At 32.8% G+C, this 18,868-nt stretch overlaps 4 protein-coding genes and 1 non-coding gene across 5 annotated transcripts; 1 reads left to right on the top strand and 4 right to left on the bottom strand.

The window, feature by feature from the left end:
- Window positions 1-2,841: 2,841 nt before the first annotated feature.
- Window positions 2,842-5,720, bottom strand: LOC146924246 (staphylococcal-like nuclease CAN2). Its single transcript, XM_085709243.1, has 9 exons — window positions 5,533-5,720; window positions 5,342-5,397; window positions 5,089-5,203; window positions 4,848-4,961; window positions 3,930-4,117; window positions 3,785-3,841; window positions 3,530-3,689; window positions 3,373-3,441; window positions 2,842-3,254 (listed from the first exon to the last, which is right to left on the bottom strand). Exons 1-9 carry the CDS (start codon window positions 5,659-5,661, stop codon window positions 3,162-3,164), a joined length of 981 nt encoding a protein of 326 aa, XP_085565369.1. The 5' UTR covers window positions 5,662-5,720; the 3' UTR covers window positions 2,842-3,161.
- Window positions 5,721-7,683: 1,963 nt separating this feature from the next.
- On the bottom strand, window positions 7,684-11,214 carry LOC146924245 (staphylococcal-like nuclease CAN2). Its single transcript, XM_085709242.1, has 9 exons — window positions 10,995-11,214; window positions 10,802-10,857; window positions 9,713-9,827; window positions 9,474-9,587; window positions 8,751-8,938; window positions 8,606-8,662; window positions 8,368-8,527; window positions 8,210-8,278; window positions 7,684-8,091 (listed from the first exon to the last, which is right to left on the bottom strand). The coding sequence occupies exons 1-9, from the start codon at window positions 11,121-11,123 to the stop codon at window positions 7,999-8,001; spliced, it is 981 nt and encodes a 326-aa protein (XP_085565368.1). The 5' UTR covers window positions 11,124-11,214; the 3' UTR covers window positions 7,684-7,998.
- Window positions 11,215-14,050: 2,836 nt separating this feature from the next.
- On the top strand, window positions 14,051-14,956 carry LOC146924244 (heavy metal-associated isoprenylated plant protein 45-like). Its single transcript, XM_085709245.1, has 3 exons — window positions 14,051-14,168; window positions 14,271-14,346; window positions 14,591-14,956. The coding sequence occupies exons 1-3, from the start codon at window positions 14,160-14,162 to the stop codon at window positions 14,734-14,736; spliced, it is 231 nt and encodes a 76-aa protein (XP_085565371.1). The 5' UTR covers window positions 14,051-14,159; the 3' UTR covers window positions 14,737-14,956.
- A 1,721-nt stretch (window positions 14,957-16,677) lies between these two features.
- Window positions 16,678-16,761, bottom strand: TRNAL-CAA (transfer RNA leucine (anticodon CAA)). The gene has a single exon. It is a non-coding gene; the product is annotated as a tRNA-Leu (tRNA).
- A 631-nt stretch (window positions 16,762-17,392) lies between these two features.
- Window positions 17,393-18,289, bottom strand: LOC146924242 (protein EARLY RESPONSIVE TO DEHYDRATION 15-like). Its single transcript, XM_085709244.1, has 2 exons — window positions 17,927-18,289; window positions 17,393-17,727 (listed from the first exon to the last, which is right to left on the bottom strand). Exons 1-2 carry the CDS (start codon window positions 18,180-18,182, stop codon window positions 17,579-17,581), a joined length of 405 nt encoding a protein of 134 aa, XP_085565370.1. The 5' UTR covers window positions 18,183-18,289; the 3' UTR covers window positions 17,393-17,578.
- Window positions 18,290-18,868: the final 579 nt, after the last annotated feature.

The following is an 18,868-nucleotide window of genomic DNA, read 5'->3' as shown; positions in this document are numbered from 1 at the left end:
GTGAACATCTTATACAATTCCATTAAAATGGACAACTTCTTAAATCATGACAACTTAGACCGACTTATACATCTTCACTAAAACTCAACAGCAACAAAGACAACGTATGGACAGCTCACACATATTATCATCATTGAATGCATTACACTAACTTTAAGCATCACAAGTATTTACTTAATGTATTTATAACAACGTCACTTTACTTATAACATTAAATCAAGGTTCAACAGCAACAAACAGCGGCAAATACAGCATATAACAGTGCTTGAATATCATATCATCATTTAAGAAATGTATCATATCAACTTAATCATAAAAAAGATTCACATAAAGCATATTTATCAATATCATATTATTCACAACCTATACCATATTAGTTTGGTTTCCTGGACAGCTCCTAATGTCCTAAACAATCTTCATCTTACTTCTAGGATCAACTCATAACTATTAAGGCACTCAAAACCATCTAAAACTTGGCCTAAATGCAACATCATGATTTCTGCTGGTTACTCGCCACTGCGAGTGATTTACTCACCATTGCGAGCTTCTGGTATTACTCGCCACTGCGAGCGATTTGCTCGCCATTGCGAGCGGCTACTGGTTACTCGCCATTGCGGGCGATTTGCTCGCCATTGCGAGCGATTTGTGTCAGTACGGCCAGAATCCTAAAAATCTCAACTTTTCATCTATTCTCATGTTTCTAACCATCAAACTACTTCTAATAACATTCCTATGGGATATCTAAGGTCTGTTCATGATTCTCTCATCAATTCTACGGTTCTTCATCATCTAATCATCAAAATCGCTCATAAACCCTAATCCTCTTAATCTCACAAATTCTCCCCAACTTTGTTAGATGTAATCTAATGGTTTACAGACTTAATATTAAAGCAAGATAGTCTCACCCTTACCTGAATTTTTTTGCAGAATCGCAGCTCTCTCTTCTTCTCTTCTTCTCTGACTTTTTCTCCTCTTTTCTCCAAAACCGAACGTACGTTGTAACTATTCTCTCAACCTAGCTTCCCCTATTTATATCCTTTTCTATTCTTTCTAAATTTATTTGGGCCCAACAACTTAATCTCCTTTCTGTTCTAACCCCCAATTCTACTTACACTAATAATTCTCATATTCTAAATAATAGAATAATACCACACAATAAAATACTAACACTTCATATAAATAATTAAATCACATAAATAAATTCTAACTTAATAAAAATAATTAAATAAATAAAGGAGGGCGTTATATCAGGGACTAAAGTGATAACGGAAGTGCACATTCAGAGACTACTTCATATTTAATCCTGAGTCAGAGAACTTTATTACAGCGAGGTGCATAGTCAGGGACCTTAGTGATCATTTACTCTTAATCTTACTACTGTGGCATTTAGAATAGGAAAGGGAAAGACTTTCCCACTGTAGGAAATTAAATGTTAACCATTAGATCGACTGAAGACCACACTTTTATCATACTCTCTCAACACTATACTTTTTCCTACACTATCTTTCATCACTACTCTCCCTCCTCCATACCCCAATCCACCACTAGCAACTTCAAGTTCACGGCCTATGAATATTTTTTGAATATTTTTTTTTCCTTTCTTGAATATTCTGGCAAAAATACCAGTGACAAATTTATGTGTTTTGTTTTCCTTGTCAAAAAAGTAAATTATGTGTTTTTCGTTTTTACACACATAGTTGAATTTCAAACCAACACCAAGATTTTCTCCACCAAGTAGGCTGTCTACAAAGTCCATGGCTTCATGATCTTTCTCAACTGGTTCTTTTTCTTTCTTTTTTTATTTTTTGTTTGGAGGATTGTAAAAGTTTCATTTTTTGTTTGTCTGAGTTGTTTAATTTTAATTTGATTTCCGGATCATAGATGAAGAAGAGTTTGAAGAGTTTTTAATTTTTGGAATTGTTGAGTTTTTATGTTTTGGGTTGAAGATTGAAGGTCACAATGAAGGAGAGAGATGATGGAGGAAGATAGTGAAATAGATAATCTAGTGTTGAGAGATGATTCTTGTTTTAACTCTTCCACCAACATTTTTAACAACTTACTACTAATATTTATCATTTCAAAAAAGAAAATTTTGTCACCTCAAGTTTAAGAGAGACTGGGGTTTCATGATGTTCAAATATTTCTCAATGATTGCAACTAATGTCAAATTCATATTGCAAGTTCATTGTTTAAGTATTCTGGATAAATCATACAAAATAATGGATAAATGACATGAGTTGTTAATATTCATACTCATAGAATGCGTTTGTGTAGTATTACTACGTTATGGAAAAACTCAAATTGAAAGGAATATTTTATCGCATAACTACAAAATTTACAATGTTGTGTAGCCTGGTTGATGAACATCATGAAACTAGCAAAAACAGTAAATTTAGTTTTATGTTGGTGGTGTAGTCACATAATTATGAATGCAAAGAGAGAAAGTACCTTCTGTTGTAAAACAGAAGCTAGTATTTAGTCTTAAAAAGGTTTGGAGAGTATTTAGACCTTTCAAAATATGGTATTAATAACAACAAACTTTATGATCAAAATTTAAGTGTTTTGTTTATGACATTTTCTTTTTAATGCACCAAATATCATCACACACACTGACACACAAACACTGCATTTGTGTTTTGCCTTGTTTCATCCTGTATTTGAAATGTTACCTGTCTTAATCTTGTTTCATTTGATCTAATCCTCATTTATTCTATCATAGATCACAACTACAAATGTTAATTATTGCTTCTGGTTCAGGGCAAGTAGGTACAATATTGTGTTTTGTGCTCTGCTTGTAAAACTGTTGATGCATTTGTATCTATTAACTTCAATATTATAGACTTATAGAAGACAGATTTTATGATCCTTTATTGTGTTTTGCACATGAATAAATGCAGCAGTTGAGTTATACATAAGGCACTCTGCATAGAAGCCAACACCTTCACACCCTAAGATTTTTTTGCATTCTTCCCATTTATAAAATATCAACTTCTAGTGCTGGTTTTGCAAATAACTAAATATATTGAAGAATGATGATATACAAAGCATATGCATTTTTTCTTTCAATCAGGCAATTACTTAAACATCATTTCAGTTTGTGTTAATCAATGCTGCAATTACTTCAACATCATTTCTGCTGGTGCGATTCAAGACAATGTTAATCAGTTTCTTCTGTCCTTTCTCCAATCCCATGGCTTCTCGGGATTTTTTGAAGCCCATAATCCAACTCGCTTCGCTCTGGCTTCTTTCTCCCACTAGTGTAAGAACATAAGAAAGTTAGGATCCTATCATGTTTTTCCCCGTTAAACCAAATACACAATTCATGCGTTTTAAAGCCCCAAATGCATTTTCATACACATCATTAGCACTTACGGTTTCAAGTTCTGGTCGTTTGTCGTAGGCTGCATAGTGCCACGCTAAACCCTTCTTTAGCATCAATTCCTTATCATAAAAAGAAATCAACATGAAAAAACTTGACAGTCATAAAACGCAAAGAGTTAAATTAACTTAAAACGTATGAAATGAATACCTGTACAAAAACGTTATTACAATAGATATCGCCTACTAAACGTTGATACTGATCTTCTCCATAAATAAGGACTCTCAAAGATTTCCCTTGAACAATCTTGGTCAGTTCAGTTTTAGCTTCTTTTCCGTATGGCATTGCGTTTTCTGGCGCATCAATTCCCCTGTTTTTATTCTATATTTCATCAATAGTTCAATACTGAAGACTTAACATGTATGCAAGAATCAATCAATACTTGTGTGTTTGTTTGATGAGTACCTTAGTCGGATCCGATACTTTTTAGCTAGGATTTCCCCGTTTTCAAATAGAATCATCCTAATCAAGAAAAGAACATTGGAGTAAAAGATGTAGATTTTAACTTTGAAACAAATACATTGAGAATTAAGTAAAATTATAATCCAACCGATATCCCGCGTCAATAATCTGTTTGTGCAATGCATCTGCCTCTTCATAGTTCCTTCTAGAACGGGCTTCTGCTCTATGCACAGCAGCAATGTGCACGTTGCTAGGGACCCTTGATGATTCTCTAGGGTCTGCTGTGCTAACATAAACTGTTAAACCATCACCATCTGCCACAGCTTTTGCATCAACCTAGTCCAATTGCAAAATCGATGAATCATTTCAACTACCACATGTTCATCATCAATTCATCATAAAAGGGCAACCTGGTGCACTAAAGCTCCCGCATACGCAGGGTCCGGGAAGGGGTCCCACCATTTGGTGTATTGTACGCAGCCTTACCCTGCTTTTTACACAAGAGGCTGTTTCCAGGACTTGAACCCGTGACCTTCGAGTCACATGACAACAACTTTACCAGTTGCGCCAAGGTTACCCCTCATCATCAATTCATCATAATATGCTTATAATTTAACAAGAGGGAATCGCCGTTTTAGTATCTGAAATTAAAGGATAATTTGGTCTTTGAAGCAAACAAAACTCTTGAGATTGAAAACCATTGATCACAAACTCGTTTATATCAATCAATTTTATCTTTGAAATTGTCGTAGAAGAGCTAATGCTATCAAAGAGCTCAAAATTTCAGAAATCATTTTAGAATTTTGTGAATCTTAGAATGCAAATTGCTCAATTTATGCAGTTTTAGAGACTAAATAGGTGATCTACTCTACATTCGTGTTATCATTTGCAGTTTGCGAAAAAATAGTTGTTTGTTCAAATTTCATTACGCAACAGTGCTATAGCCGTTATTTGATAACTATTTGTACTGAATATTATATCACCGAATAGTTGTCTGTTCAAATTCTGCTACGTTATAGCCGCCATTTAACAGCACTGCTCGACATGATAGTAGTTTGATTCTTACCGGCAAGGTGTGTATTTCATATTGTACTCCTTGAGGTAAAGATGTAGGAGGAGGTTGAACAGCTACTTCAACTGGAGTATGTGACAGTGGAAGACCATAGAAAGTCAACAATCCCTATAAATCAAACAACAAAACACAAATTTGATCTGTAATTAGATTATGTTTCTGTTATATCGTATCACACAGTGACAGTACTATTAACCAAATTAAGTAGAATTGAAGTTTGGAAGTACATGAAAACCTCAACATCTTCTTTTTTATGTCCTTCTAATGTCAGAATAACAAGTCTAGCTGCTTCTTCAGGTGTCCTAGGTGGCGGTCTTGCCTCTTTCCAACCATCTATTAACTTTCTATACCTTCAAATTCAAAACAATATAAGCAAGCATTAAAGAGTTTTACACTGACAGTGCATACAAATCAATCTGGTGAAAATTTTCTATTATTTTAACAGTAATCAATATAACAAATGAACAATGTGTTGAAATTGAGTGTACCACTTAGCTTGAGCCTTTTTGGAAGACACAACATGTCTGCTTAGTCCTTCAGGAACCTAAAAAAGATTAAAAAATAAAAAACATATATGCACATGTTACAAAATGGTGGGGTTGGTAAAAAGAGTAGAATTTTGGTAAGTTTGAGGTGAAAAACAAAATTGAAGATGTTTTTGAGTAACAAAATAGGTTACCTGGGAGGTGTTTTCAAAGTTAAAGAGATCATGAGCAAGTGCTGAAACACTAACGGTGGATTGTGGATGATCATCAGATGTTTTTGGTTTGCAGCAATTGGCATAGAGGAATCTCAGAGCATTTCCCATGATTGGTTGAAAGAATAATTGAGGAAAGAGAGAGATAGAAAATATATGTATGTCCCAACAGGAAGAGTCTTACTGTATTCCTATATAAGAGGGATTTTAATAAATACCTTATGTATTTATTTCAAAAATAAATAAATAAATACCTTACGTATTGTAAAGGGGGATTTTCTTAGCTAAAGCACCAACTTTACACAGAGGGACCCTGCAAAAATAGCATTGACTGCATCTATGACCATCCATATTCGCGAGGTCTTAACCATATAAAACCCGATGCCTAATATGTACTCTCAATGTGAATTTTTTTTGGGGTTCTCTTAAAACTCACGGTCTTACTTAAGACCCCAATGTCTTACTTAAGACCTCAATGCTTAAGTGAACCTCACATTACTTTTTTTTAAAATAATCATTTTTATTGTACTATCTCTCAAATAGATAATAGTGTTTTAAATAAATATAGGTGGGATCCTTTTAGACATTTTGTTAGAGGGTCTCCATTGGAGTGGATGAGTACCTATTAGGTACTATTATTAAAAAATAATAAAAAAATGATATGTCAAAGTGGGACCCATTTAAATGTTGTATGGAACCATTGTTCTCAAAATCCCAACTTAAATCCTAAAATCGAGGATTTTGCGACTTTCTTCACCTTGAACGACTCAAATCCATAGTAGAATCCTAAAATAGACAAAATCCATCGATTTTGATTGCGATTTTACGACTAAGTCATTTATGACTATATATCATTTATAACATATATTCAGTATTATTATTTTTTAGTAAAGTCCATCGATTTTGATTGCGATTCTACAAAAGTTCTTGAGTAAAATCTTTTGATTTTGATTGCGATTTTACAAGTCCTGATTTTGCTATTCCTTTTTAACATGAGGTAAAGTCCCGATTTTGACAACCTTGTATGGAACACCATGTCTGTCAATTTTTGGGTTTTATTTTATTTTATTATTAATGACATTTTAGGTGCACTGCAAATGATTGTTAATGGTATGGGTATCTATGAGTTGGGATCGTTAGTGGTGCCACTGCCTTTGTACACATTTCTCTTTGCTTTAAAAAATATGATTTGAGTTCAGTTACTTTGGTCTGAAGTTAACACAATGAATAACCAACTCCATGCCTACTCAGTACTCACTTGTCGAATGCAGAGCAATGCAAAGTGGCGTGTAGAGCAATTGCCAATGGTTAAAGGGGTAAGGGATTCTGGGTTCACCTCTTCCACCAACATTTTTTACAACTTATTACTAATATTTATTATTTCAAATAAGAAAACTTGTCTCATTATAATCAAAAGAGACTGCGGTTTTATGACATTCATATCTTTTTCAATGATTACAACTAGTGTCAAATTCATATTGGAAGTTCTGGATAAATCATACAAAAATAATGGATAACAGAAATGAGTTGTTAAGCATATATGATTCATACTCATTCAAAGCTTTTTGTGTAGTACTAGGTCATAGAAAAACTCAAATTGAAAGGAATATTTTGTTGTGTAACCAAACCATAAAATTTGCAATGTTGTATAGCCCGGTTGATGAACATCATGAAACTAGCAAAAACAGTAAATTTAGTTTTATTTTGGATGTGTAGTCACACAAAATTATGAATGAAGAGAGAAAGGAGAAAGTACCTTCTGTTGTAAAACAGATGCTAGTATTTAGTCTTAAACTGTTTGGAGAGTGTTTAGACCTTTCAAAATATGGTATTAATATTAACAAACTCTATGATCAAAATTCAAGTGATTTTATACTTATGACATTTTCTTTTTAATGCACCAAATATCATCACACACACAAACACTGTATTTGTGTTTTGTCTTGTTTCATCCTGTATTTGAATTGTTTCCTGTGTTAATCTTGCTTCATTAGATCTAATCCTCATTTATTCTATGATAGATCACAGCTAAAAATGTTAATTACTGCTTCTGGTTGAGAGCTAGCAGGTAAATATTGTGTTTTGTGCTCTGCTTGTAAAACTGTTGATACATTTGTATATACTAACTTAATATAGAAGACAAATTTTGTGATCCTTTATTGTGTTTTGCACATGAATAAAAATAATAGTTGAGTTATACATAAGGCACTCAGCATAGAAGCCAACACCTTCCCACCCAAATATTTTTTTGCATTCTTCCTCTCTATAAAATATCAACTTCAAGTACTGATTTTTTAAATAATCAAACATATTTAAGAATGATGATGTACAAGGCATTTGCATATTCTTTCAGTCATGCAATTTCTTCAACATAATTTCAATTTGTGCTCATCAATGCTGCAATTACTTCAACTTCATTTCTGCTGGTGTGATTCAAGACGATGCTAATTAGTTTCTTCTGTTCTTTCTCCAATCCCATGGCTTCTCGGGATTTTTCGATGCCCATAATCCAACTCGCTTCGCTCTCGCTTCTTTCTCCCACTAGTGTAAGAACATAAGAAAGTTAGGATCTTATTATGTTTTCCGCCGTGAAATCAAATACACAATTCATACGTTTTAAAGTCGCAATTGCATTTTCATACACATCGTTAGCACTTACTGTTTCTAGTTCTGGTCGTTTGTCGTATGCTGCATAGTGCCATGCTAAACCCTTCTTTAGCATGAATTCCTTATCATGAAAAGAAATCAACATGAGAAAACGTTGACAGTCATAAAATGTAAAGAGTTCAATGAACTTAAAATGTATGAAATGGATACCTGTACAAAAATGTTATTACAATAGATATCGCCTACACAACGTTGATACCGATCTTCTCCATAAATAAGGACTCTCAAAGATTTCCCTTGAACAATCTTGGTCAGTTCAGCTTTAGCTTCTTTTCCGTAAGGCATTGCACTTTCTGGCGAATCAATTCCCCTATTTTGTGTCTAAAGATCATCAATACTGAAAGACTTAAAATGTATGCAAGAATACTAGTGTTTGTTTGATGATTACCTTAGTCGAATTCGATACTTCTTAGCTAGGATTTCCCCGTTTTCAAATGGAATCATCCTAATAAAGAAATCAACATTGACGAAAAATATGTAGAATTTAACTTTGAAACAAAGACATTGAGAATTAGGAAAAACTATAAACCAACCGGTATCCTGCGTCAATAATCTGTTTGTGCAATGCATCTGCCTCTTCATAGTTCCTTCTAGAACGGGCTTCTGCTCTATGCGCGGCTACAGTGTGCAGGTTGCCTGGGACACGTGATGATTCTCTAGGGTCTGCTGTGCTAACATAAACTGTTACAGTATCCCCATCTGCCACTGCTTTTGCGTCAACCTAGTCCAATTGCAAAATCGATGAATCATTTCAACTACCACATGTTCATCATCAATTCATCATAATATGCTTATAATTTAACAAGAGGGAATCGCCATTTTAGTATCTGAAATTTAAGGATAATTTGGTCTTTGAAGCAAACAAAACTCTTGAGATTGAAAACCATTGATCACAAACTCGTTTGTATCAATCAATTTTATCTCTGAAATTGTCGTAGAATAGCTAATGCGATCAAAGAGCTCAAAATTTCATAAATCATTTTAGAATTTTGCGAATCTTAGAAACCAAATTGCTCAATTTATGCAGTTTTAGAGACTAAATAAGTGATTTACTCTACATTCGTGTTATCAATTGCAGTTTATGAAAAATAGTTGTCCGTTCAAATTTCACTACGCAACAGTGCTGTAGCCGTTATTTGATAACTATTTGTACTAAATATCATATCACTGAATAGTTGTCTGTTCAAATTCTGCTACGTTAATAGCCGCCATTTAACAGCAATGCTAGACATGAATGATAGTAATTTGATTCTTACCGGCAAGGTGTGTATTTCATATTGTACTCCATGAGGTAAAGATGTAGGAGGAGGTTGAACAGCTACTTCAACTGGAGTATGTGACAGTGGAAGACCATAGAAAGTCAACAATCCCTATAAATCAAACAACAAAACACGAAATTCATCTGTAATGAGATATGTTTCTGTTATATCATATCACACAGTGACACTCAAAGAAATTAATCAAGTAGAATTGAAGTTTGGAAGTACATGAAAACCTCAACATCTGCTTTTTTATGGCCTTTCAATGTCAGAATAACAAGTCCAGCTGCTTCTTCAGGTGTCCTAGGTGGTGGTCTTGCCTCTTTCCAAGCATCTATTAACTTTCTATACCTTCATATTCAAAACAATATAAGAAATATAAAATCGTATAAAAATTGGATTCAATTTGTATACACCATCAGTGTAATTTTCTTTTACACATTTCCATATATTAATAGCCGACATGATAGCGTGACATCATGATGTAATTTTATTAGATGAACGAGTAAATAAGTTTTACACTGACAGTGCATAGAAATTAATCTCATGAAAATTTCTAATTTTGTAACAGTAATTAAATGGCTAAAATATGGTTTTAGTCCCTGCAAATATGTCTGGTTTTGGTTTTAGTCCCTGTAAAAAAAAATTGCTTTTGGTCCCTGCAAAATTTTTTGTTTTTTAAAATAGTCCCTGGAGGGACTATTTTCAAAAACAAAATATTTTGCAGGGACCAAAAACTACAAAATGGATTCAGTCATCATGTGCCACGTATGCAAATCATCGCAAAAGTGGGGTCAGGGACTATTTTAAAAAACAAAAAATTTTGCAGGGACCAAAAACAATTTTTTTTTACAGGGACTAAAACCAAACCGAGACATATTTGCAGGGATTAAAACCATATTTTAGCCTAATTAAATTGGATTCAATTTGTATACACCATCAGTGTAATTTTCTTTTACACATATATCAGATCACATTTTGATATATTAATAACCGACAAGATAGCGTGACACTATGAGCACGGATACGGACACCGGACACGACACCGACACTAACATGCCGACACCGCTAGTAATTTGTGAAAATCACATAATTCAGTGTAATTATATGTGTTGGTGTCGGACACGGCACGTGTTCGACACCGGGACACGCTTAATCTGAGGAGTGTCTGTGCTTCATAGGCGTGACACCATGATGTAATTTGATTAGATGAAGGAGTAAAAAAAAATAACACTGACAGTGTATAGAATTAATCTAATGAAAATTTCTAATTATAAAACAGTAATCAATTTGACAAAGGAACAATGTGTTGAAATTTAGTATACCAGTTAGCTTGAGCCTTTTTGGAAGACACAACATGTCTGCTTAGTCTTTCAGGAACCTAAAAACATTAAAAAAAAAAAAAAAAAACATGTACACATGTTACAAAATTGTGGGGTTGGAAAAAAGAGTAGAATTTTGGCAAATTTGAGGCGAAAAACAGAATTGAAGAAGTTTTTAAGGAACAAAATAGGTTACCTGGGAGGTATTTTCAAAGTGAAAGAGATCATGGGAAAGTGCTGAAACACCAACTGTGGATTGTGGATGATCATCAGATGTTGTTGGTTTGCAGCAATTGGCATAGAGGAATCTCAAAGCATTTCCCATTGTTGAAAATTGATGAAATTAAGGTTGAAACTTTGGGGGGAGAGAGAGAATCTAGGTGTGACAAGACAACTACTAATATTTGTATTGGGATCGGATAGGAGAGATAGAAAATTACCTTAAAAAAAGAAGAGAGTCACACGTGTTGAGTTTTGATTGGATGTTATGGATTTTACAAGTGTAACAAAGTTAACTTTTTTTGAAAATAATAATATAGTATTGGAGAGGTGTGAAATGGTGACATGTCTTTGTCAACGGTTTAACGTGAATAAGGGGCAACTCTACTTTGCGTGTTAACGGTTCTCTTCTCAGTTTAATCGCGTATATGTATATGTATGTATGTCGACAATGGAAAGGAACGTTGCTATTGGTACGAATAAAGAAATAAATAATCATTGATGTATAATCTACGCAATGACGCATGTATTCATGTTCAAATATCACGTATAGTGTGCTTCCTTCCACTTTCAAGTTTCTATATCATGAAATGAGATTAAATTGAGTCAAAAGAAATTCTTATGAGAGATATTACATATATTTCGTCCACAAGTTTTAGATTAATCGATAAAAATGGCTAAATTGATATGTGAATTTTTAATTACTGTCATTTTTATACTATCAATAAAAGAAACAGGGTTAGCAACCGCTAAACCTAAAAGAAAACAAACATGTTGCAAGCGACAAACCTATCAAAATAAGGGTTTCCAGAATCCACTAGAATTGAGAGAAAAACCTCGAATATTATTAACGAATAAAAGTGTGTCTCTTAGGCTTCATAAGTTCTGCTTATATAGTGAAAGAAGTAAAACTCGTGGGCCAAAATAAAACAAAACGAAATAATAATAGAAAGTTCTAGAAAATTACTAAGATTTGACTAAAATAAAATATTATAAAGTTACTAAGGAAACCCTCCATCAGTCTCCTCCACCTCTGAAGAACTCGACCTCGAGTTCTCGTTTTGATAAAGAGCTTTCCATTTATTGTTGACTCCTCCAATAAAAAGAGAATACCCTCCTGGATCCCATTGAGTAAAATGCAACAATGGTTTAATTTGAAAAATATAGCAATTTCCTTTATGCCATTGAAGAAATGGAGGAGCCCATGTACAACTACAAGGGTAAATATCCTCTCCATTTGCAATTTTTTCTATTTGTTGCAATTTGGAGAGAGATAGACACAAAAAAATTAATGATGGTGAGATCAACTTAGTGATAGGACCCACCACTTATTTTTTTTTGTCCATCTCTCTCCAAATTGCAACAAATGGAACAAATTACAAATGGAGAGGATCTTAACCCCAACTAGAGAATACATCTTTCAACTTTTCACTAGCCGCACTACGTGACACTAACTTATTGGCCTCCTTCCCAGTTATGTTTTCTTTTAATTTTTTATAGCATATGCCATACACCCTCCGGTCACTAATATAACTAAATATTTGATTTTTAGATTCATTCATTAAATGACGTATGTAGTCTATAATAAAGACTACATACATCATTTAATGAATGAATCTAAAAATCAAACTTTTGCTTATATTAGTGACCGGAGGGTGTATTCCTTTTCAGGAGGAGGCTTTTTTTTTTATGAACAGTACACGGCTTAACACTTTTGCTGATAACTTTTCCTAATATGTCCATAACTCTTTTTCTACCCTGAAGGCCCTATAGAAATTTTAGATTTTCTTAATAATGTGCCAAAAAAATTATTATCGAATAGATTTGTGATTTTTTTGGGCCCTTTGTTTCTAATAATGTGCCTCACTAATATTATATATATATTGGTCATATTTATTATCCAAGAAATTGAGAATCTTATAACAAAACAAATTATATTTTAGTTGAAAATAAGCATATTAGAGAAATTAATCTTAATGTTGTCTTTCAAATGTTCCAAAAAATTAAATTATATCATTATGCTAAATCATGTGAGACGAATTTAGGATCACGTGGCCCACTCATCTTTTTATGTTTTTTTGTTCCTTTTTTGTAGTAAAAAGCGGGGAAAAAACGAAAAGAAGACCTGATAAAATCATAACAATGAGCTAAAAAAATTATGATGTATTATGTAAGGGACCCTTTTCTCATATTATGCCTAAGACCTGTAAAACTCTAGGAACGGCCCTGCGAACCCTAATAAATGGAATTGGTTCTCCTCTCTTGTTGAGATTGTTTATGTTGTTGTTGTCAGGTTAGTTGTTAACATCACCATTTGTGCAGCCAAAGCTTTGAGGCCCGGGGTAAGAGCCGCAACAACCTCTGCTTTCGTCACGGGTTGATCTCCCATGGCTGATCGCGTTAGGAAAAGAACGGGAGAAACCTGCTCTGATACCAACTGATGCAGTACGGAAGCGTAGACTAGCAAGCACTAAACCTAGATAGAAAAGAACAAGTTTGCAAGTGACAAACTTGTGAAAATAGGGTTTCGGAATCCAGCAGAAATTGAGAAAAAAGTTCTAGAAAATTACTAAGATTTGGCTAAAAATAAATTTAGATTTCATCTAAATTCGAGGATAGTTTACCATGTGTATTGTGTGTTAAAAGTTTCGGGGTTTAATATTTTTTAAGGGTATGTGTCAATCAATATTGGAGGTGTATTTAGCATTTTCGTCAACATAGATTAGAGACAAATGTCACAAATCTAACAAAAGCGTAAAGAATTAGCTCATTGCTAGCTTGTTTCCTCTACATCTTTATTCACTTGTTTTGTGACCAAATTTTTTTGTGGTTGCCAACCTTATAAAATGAGTGGAGGATATTAGGAATAAATTTTTCACCTTTTATTTACACACAAAAAGTAGAAGAATTCCATATTTCAAAGTATAGAATCCTTTATTTTTTTTGTCTTGTCAAAGTATAGAATCCTATTCCATCTTAATTGGTACAATGTTAGCTTATTTATACAAATATTTTCTCTCTATTGCTCTTCCCAAGAAATTATATTCATATAACCCTTTTCTTCCTACTTGATCCTCACATTTTCAAGGCCTATAATAGCATAGCATCGAAATTCTTGACCAATATATAATATTCAATCAGAATGGCCAATGTAAGAGTCAATCAAAAATGTACTTGCAAGCTATTTGATCATTTTATTTTTCAGCTATGGAATAATGGAAATGATGAAAGTTTTATTGTTATGTGTCATCAGGTGGTGGAAGTGAAGGTTGGTTTACATTGCGATGAGTGTATCAAGAAAATTCTCAAGGCCATCAAGAAAATTGAAGGTAACTAACTAATTTTCAAAGCCAATACAAAACTCTACTATAATTTGTCTATAATGTGTGGAAAGTGTAGATTTCATGTGATTTCGCACTCTTGCACGAATATAAAAAATACAAAAAAATAGAGGTATGAAATTCGAACATGCGTTATTAGAGAAATACATCTCTTAATACGAAAAATAAAATGAATCTGCTTTACTATTTTTGTTACGTTTGAATAATTGTTGACTCATTTGTGGTCTTGTAGATATCGAGACATATAATGTCGACAAGCAATTGAACAAGGTCATCGTTACGGGAAACGTCACCAATGAAGAAGTGATTGGAGTTTTACATAAGATTGGCAAGACTGCAACTGTGTGGGAAAATGTTCAAGAAAATGTTCAATGTTGAAGTCACAATTCCATTACAAGTAACTATACGTCTATTAAGATTTCTTTACCATAAGAAACATATAGAACCACGCATGATGTGAAGTTCTATCATTTATGTAGAGTTTGTAGAAGCATAGACATAGTTATAGATAAAAACTGTCCTTTGAATAAAACACATGTTTGATAGGAAGCATTCGATGAAGTGAGAGTTATATATCAAAATTTCATTTAACAGACAACATTTTCGCCTATTATCATCTTGTCCCTCAAACCTTTTGCAGGAATTGTGTCCTTGAAAATCTTGAAGAGTTATTTAGAGTTTTTTTTCCCCTCATTTTTTGCTTTTGGTCATGGTAGTATTGGTTGCTCTATGTTGAAATTAGTCTCTATATTATCATAGTAAATTCAATAAAATCCATGTATTCACAAAGATTATATTTAGTATGGACCAAGTTATGGACCAAAGTCAAATAACATAGATTAAAATTAATTTCATATATTTGATGGACAAAAATTGACTAGAATGTTTTTGAATGACTAAAACAGGAAATGGTTTATATTACATGTATGAGAAAGTTAGGTCATTCCATCATACTTCCCGGTAATGAATCAATATAAGTCTAAATAAAATAGATTAGGTCCAAGTAGATAAAGATTATGATGAGTTAGTTAGGATTAGATATTTTAGAGGTGAGTCATTTACTTAAGGAGCCATAATCTCTTATCACTCATCAATCTATTGTTGGTAAAAAAATACCAATTTTATCCATACAAATTAGCTAATTGTGAACAACAACATTTGTGGTTTTTTTTCACATGAGAAACTAGGAAAGGAAAAATGAAAAAGAAAAAAGACTAATTTTTTAGGTTACCATGTTATGGGTAAGTTTTCACCATTGTTTAACGATGAATAATCTCGAACTGAGAACTTGTGAGGCACACAAGGTGAGTTCTCTGCTTCCAACTAAATTTTTTTCAGACTAAGTTTTTTCCAGACATTAGAGTCGGGGATCAAACTCCTGACAACTTGCTTAAGAAGCCATAATCTCTTACCACTCATCAATCTATTGTTGGTAACCAAAAGACCAGTTTTATCTATATAAATTATTTTATTTTGGTTTTATTCTTAAAAAAGTCATCTAAATTAACTACTAGATTGGTTAATGTACATAAAATTAGTCATTCTCTTTAAACACCTAAGTTAGCCATTTTAAACTCTAATAGCTACATGCTTACATCTTCCCATTTTATTGCTTCTGCAAATATTCTTATTAACTGGATATAATGTTCATCATATGTGGACTCATTCATGAGTGTTTTTCCAGCAAGTTTGAGAAAGACAATCTTTGGAGGAATGTTATGTGCAACTCCATTTCGGTTGGTTTGGTGTGAAACGAATGAATTAATATCGTGGGGAATATGTTAGATGAAATGCTTGATAGAGAAGCTGTCACTAGGTGTAGCACTCCAAAATGGATATTGGAAGATGGTTTGGGATATTTTAGATTGATGAGGGAGAAAAGGATAAAGACCAATTGTAGCAATATGTATTTGTCATCTTTTCAATTTCTGATTAGTTGTATGATGTATCCTCTTTCCACGCCCAAAAGAAAAATATCCTCCTGTCATTAAAAACTAAACTATATATGTGGTGCATTGATCATTACTAGACATGGTTAATATTTTTTTTGGCAATTTGATCCATATTTTTGGCAGATAGGGCATTAAAAAAAATTATTCTCTTCTTGATGGTGATGTTTATTGTTTTAGGTTTGTGCTTGTTGAATATCTAGCCACTTTTTTCTTTACAAAATATATTACTCAAAGTTACGTAACTTTCTTCTAGTTTTTGAATGTCTACTAGACACAATCATCTCAAAATTAAATATGCAAAAATCAAACAAAACTATCGTAAAAATAACAAACGAAACAAGTGCAAAATACAAAAGAAATAAAAAATTGTCAAAAGTGGGATTTGAACCCACGCCCTCTCTCGAAGACCAGAACTTGAGTCTGGCGCCTTAGACCACTCGGCCATCCTGACCATTTGTTAATACTCTCAAATTATAAATCTATAACGTACTTTATTTGAAGAATAATGATATTTTAACATCCATTTGATGACAACTATGTTGACAACCTTGTTTTTCTCACATCTTATTGGTCAAAAACAATGGAGAAAGAAAAAGGAAGAGAGAGGATAACAACATCATGTGAGTATGAGAGAGAAAGTTGTCCAAAAGTTGTCAAAAAGTGGTTGTCAAAATATCATTTCTCTTATTTGAATGCCAAATTAAATTAATGGTGCAAATATCAATATTATATGATTAAAAACCTTATCCTTAATTGTACCAAAAAATACAAAAAGACTTATCCTTGATGCTAGATATATTTCAGAAAAGCATATATCTAATGGTTGATATATTTGAGTTATATGCGTATCAAAAAGATTAAAGCTTAGAATTGAAGGCAAATAATTTCCTATGGCCTTGGATCACATTAAACATTATAACTTTCAGTACTCTGTTTTAAAACCTTCAATCTCTTCACAGTTCACACTTAAAATTTCTTTCATATCCTTAACAAATTTTCAACCTTGATCATTGAGATCTACAACATATAATATAACGCCCACACAACAACATAACAAATCATAGAAGAAAAAAACAGTAATGTCAAATTGAAAGAAATTCTTATTTTTTTTAGTTTGTGTTACACTGAAACTAAAACAACTTAACAAAACAACAAACAAGATGAAACTTAAAAGAAAACCCTGAAATCAAATCATAACTCTAGTTATTTTTTTACGGGTCAAGCTACTCTTCGTTTTATCTACACCAGTTTCCACTTTGCCACCAAATCTACCTGGGCTGATGAATAGCCCGTGGGCTCACTCTGGGCTTCACAATCTTCGGAGCCTTCTCAGCATACCTTGGAACTTCAGCCCATCCATCAGATCCTCTCCATTTCAACGATCCCAATTTCATCAACTCTTTCCCACCTTCGTGTTCTACACGCGCCAAAACAAACATCAGATCCATTAATCCATCAAAATTAATCACATAAATTGATGTATTACGTCAAGAAAATCGATGTTTCTAAAACATCAATTTTAGTTGACGTAACTTTCATTTATAAAAATATTTTGTTGACTCAATTTTCTCTTATATACAAGTATAATTAGAAATCAATAAAGTAAAATAGCTTACGGGGTTCAATTTCATGAACATGGAAAAGATCATCTTCATCCATCATTTCAAAATCAGAAAACGAGTCGTTTTGATAGTTCTGAGGATCTTGGAAGCGTTCACGGAGCCAGTAATCACGGAACCAAGGGGAGGAATGAACGAGGTTCCACCATTCATCGGAGAAATCCTCCACCGTACGATACGCAAGCGGAACGAACATCGGAGCGTTGGGATTCAGCGAGGAGGAGGATGTTCTTGTAGCAGAAAGAACTTCCATAGCTGCGTTTGTTGGTGATGAAGAAAATAAGATTAAAAAGAAGATAAGAATGAAGCGGTGAGTGATAGAGAAAAGAGTAAAGTGTCTATTTATGTTGAAAAGTTGATGCTTATCTACAAATCTATGGGTCACTATTTATAAGCCAATTTGACGCTAACGCTTGTAAAAGATAGAGCTAGATATTTTGATTTTTTTTTTTTTTTTTACTTAGAGTTAAATGTGAGATATTTTATTTTTGTCGTTAAGCATAAAAAATGAAATAAAAAAATTGAAAGGATGAAAAAATCCTGTTTTATTTTTTAAAGACTTAAATTAGTATTCATTATATTTTTAGGGATGAAAAAATTATTTAACTTTCTTTTTTTGAGTTGGACTTAATAATCCAATTATTTTTTTTTACACCATATTAAGTAAATCTAAAGTAATTAATGAATGATATTTTATGCACATATTTTCTCTCAATAAAAACATTACCCCATGATTTTAATTGATATGCATTATCAATGTAAAGCTATTTTAGACGTGTATCAAATAATTAATGAATGATAATATATATATATATATATATATATATATATATATATATTATTTTATATACTCTATCGTTTCAAAATGAATGTCACTTTAAAAAAAAATTGTTTTAAAATTTCAATGTTATTTTTAATTTTAAAAACAATGAAAAAAAA

The sequence above is a fragment of the Medicago sativa genome, chromosome 5 (assembly GCF_051527215.1).
Source record: "Medicago sativa cultivar Bolivia chromosome 5, Bolivia_mono, whole genome shotgun sequence".
Classification (NCBI taxonomy): Eukaryota; Viridiplantae; Streptophyta; class Magnoliopsida; order Fabales; family Fabaceae; genus Medicago; species Medicago sativa.
The sequence above is the reverse complement of the archived record's forward strand: the minus strand, read 5'-3'. Positions and strand labels throughout refer to the sequence as shown.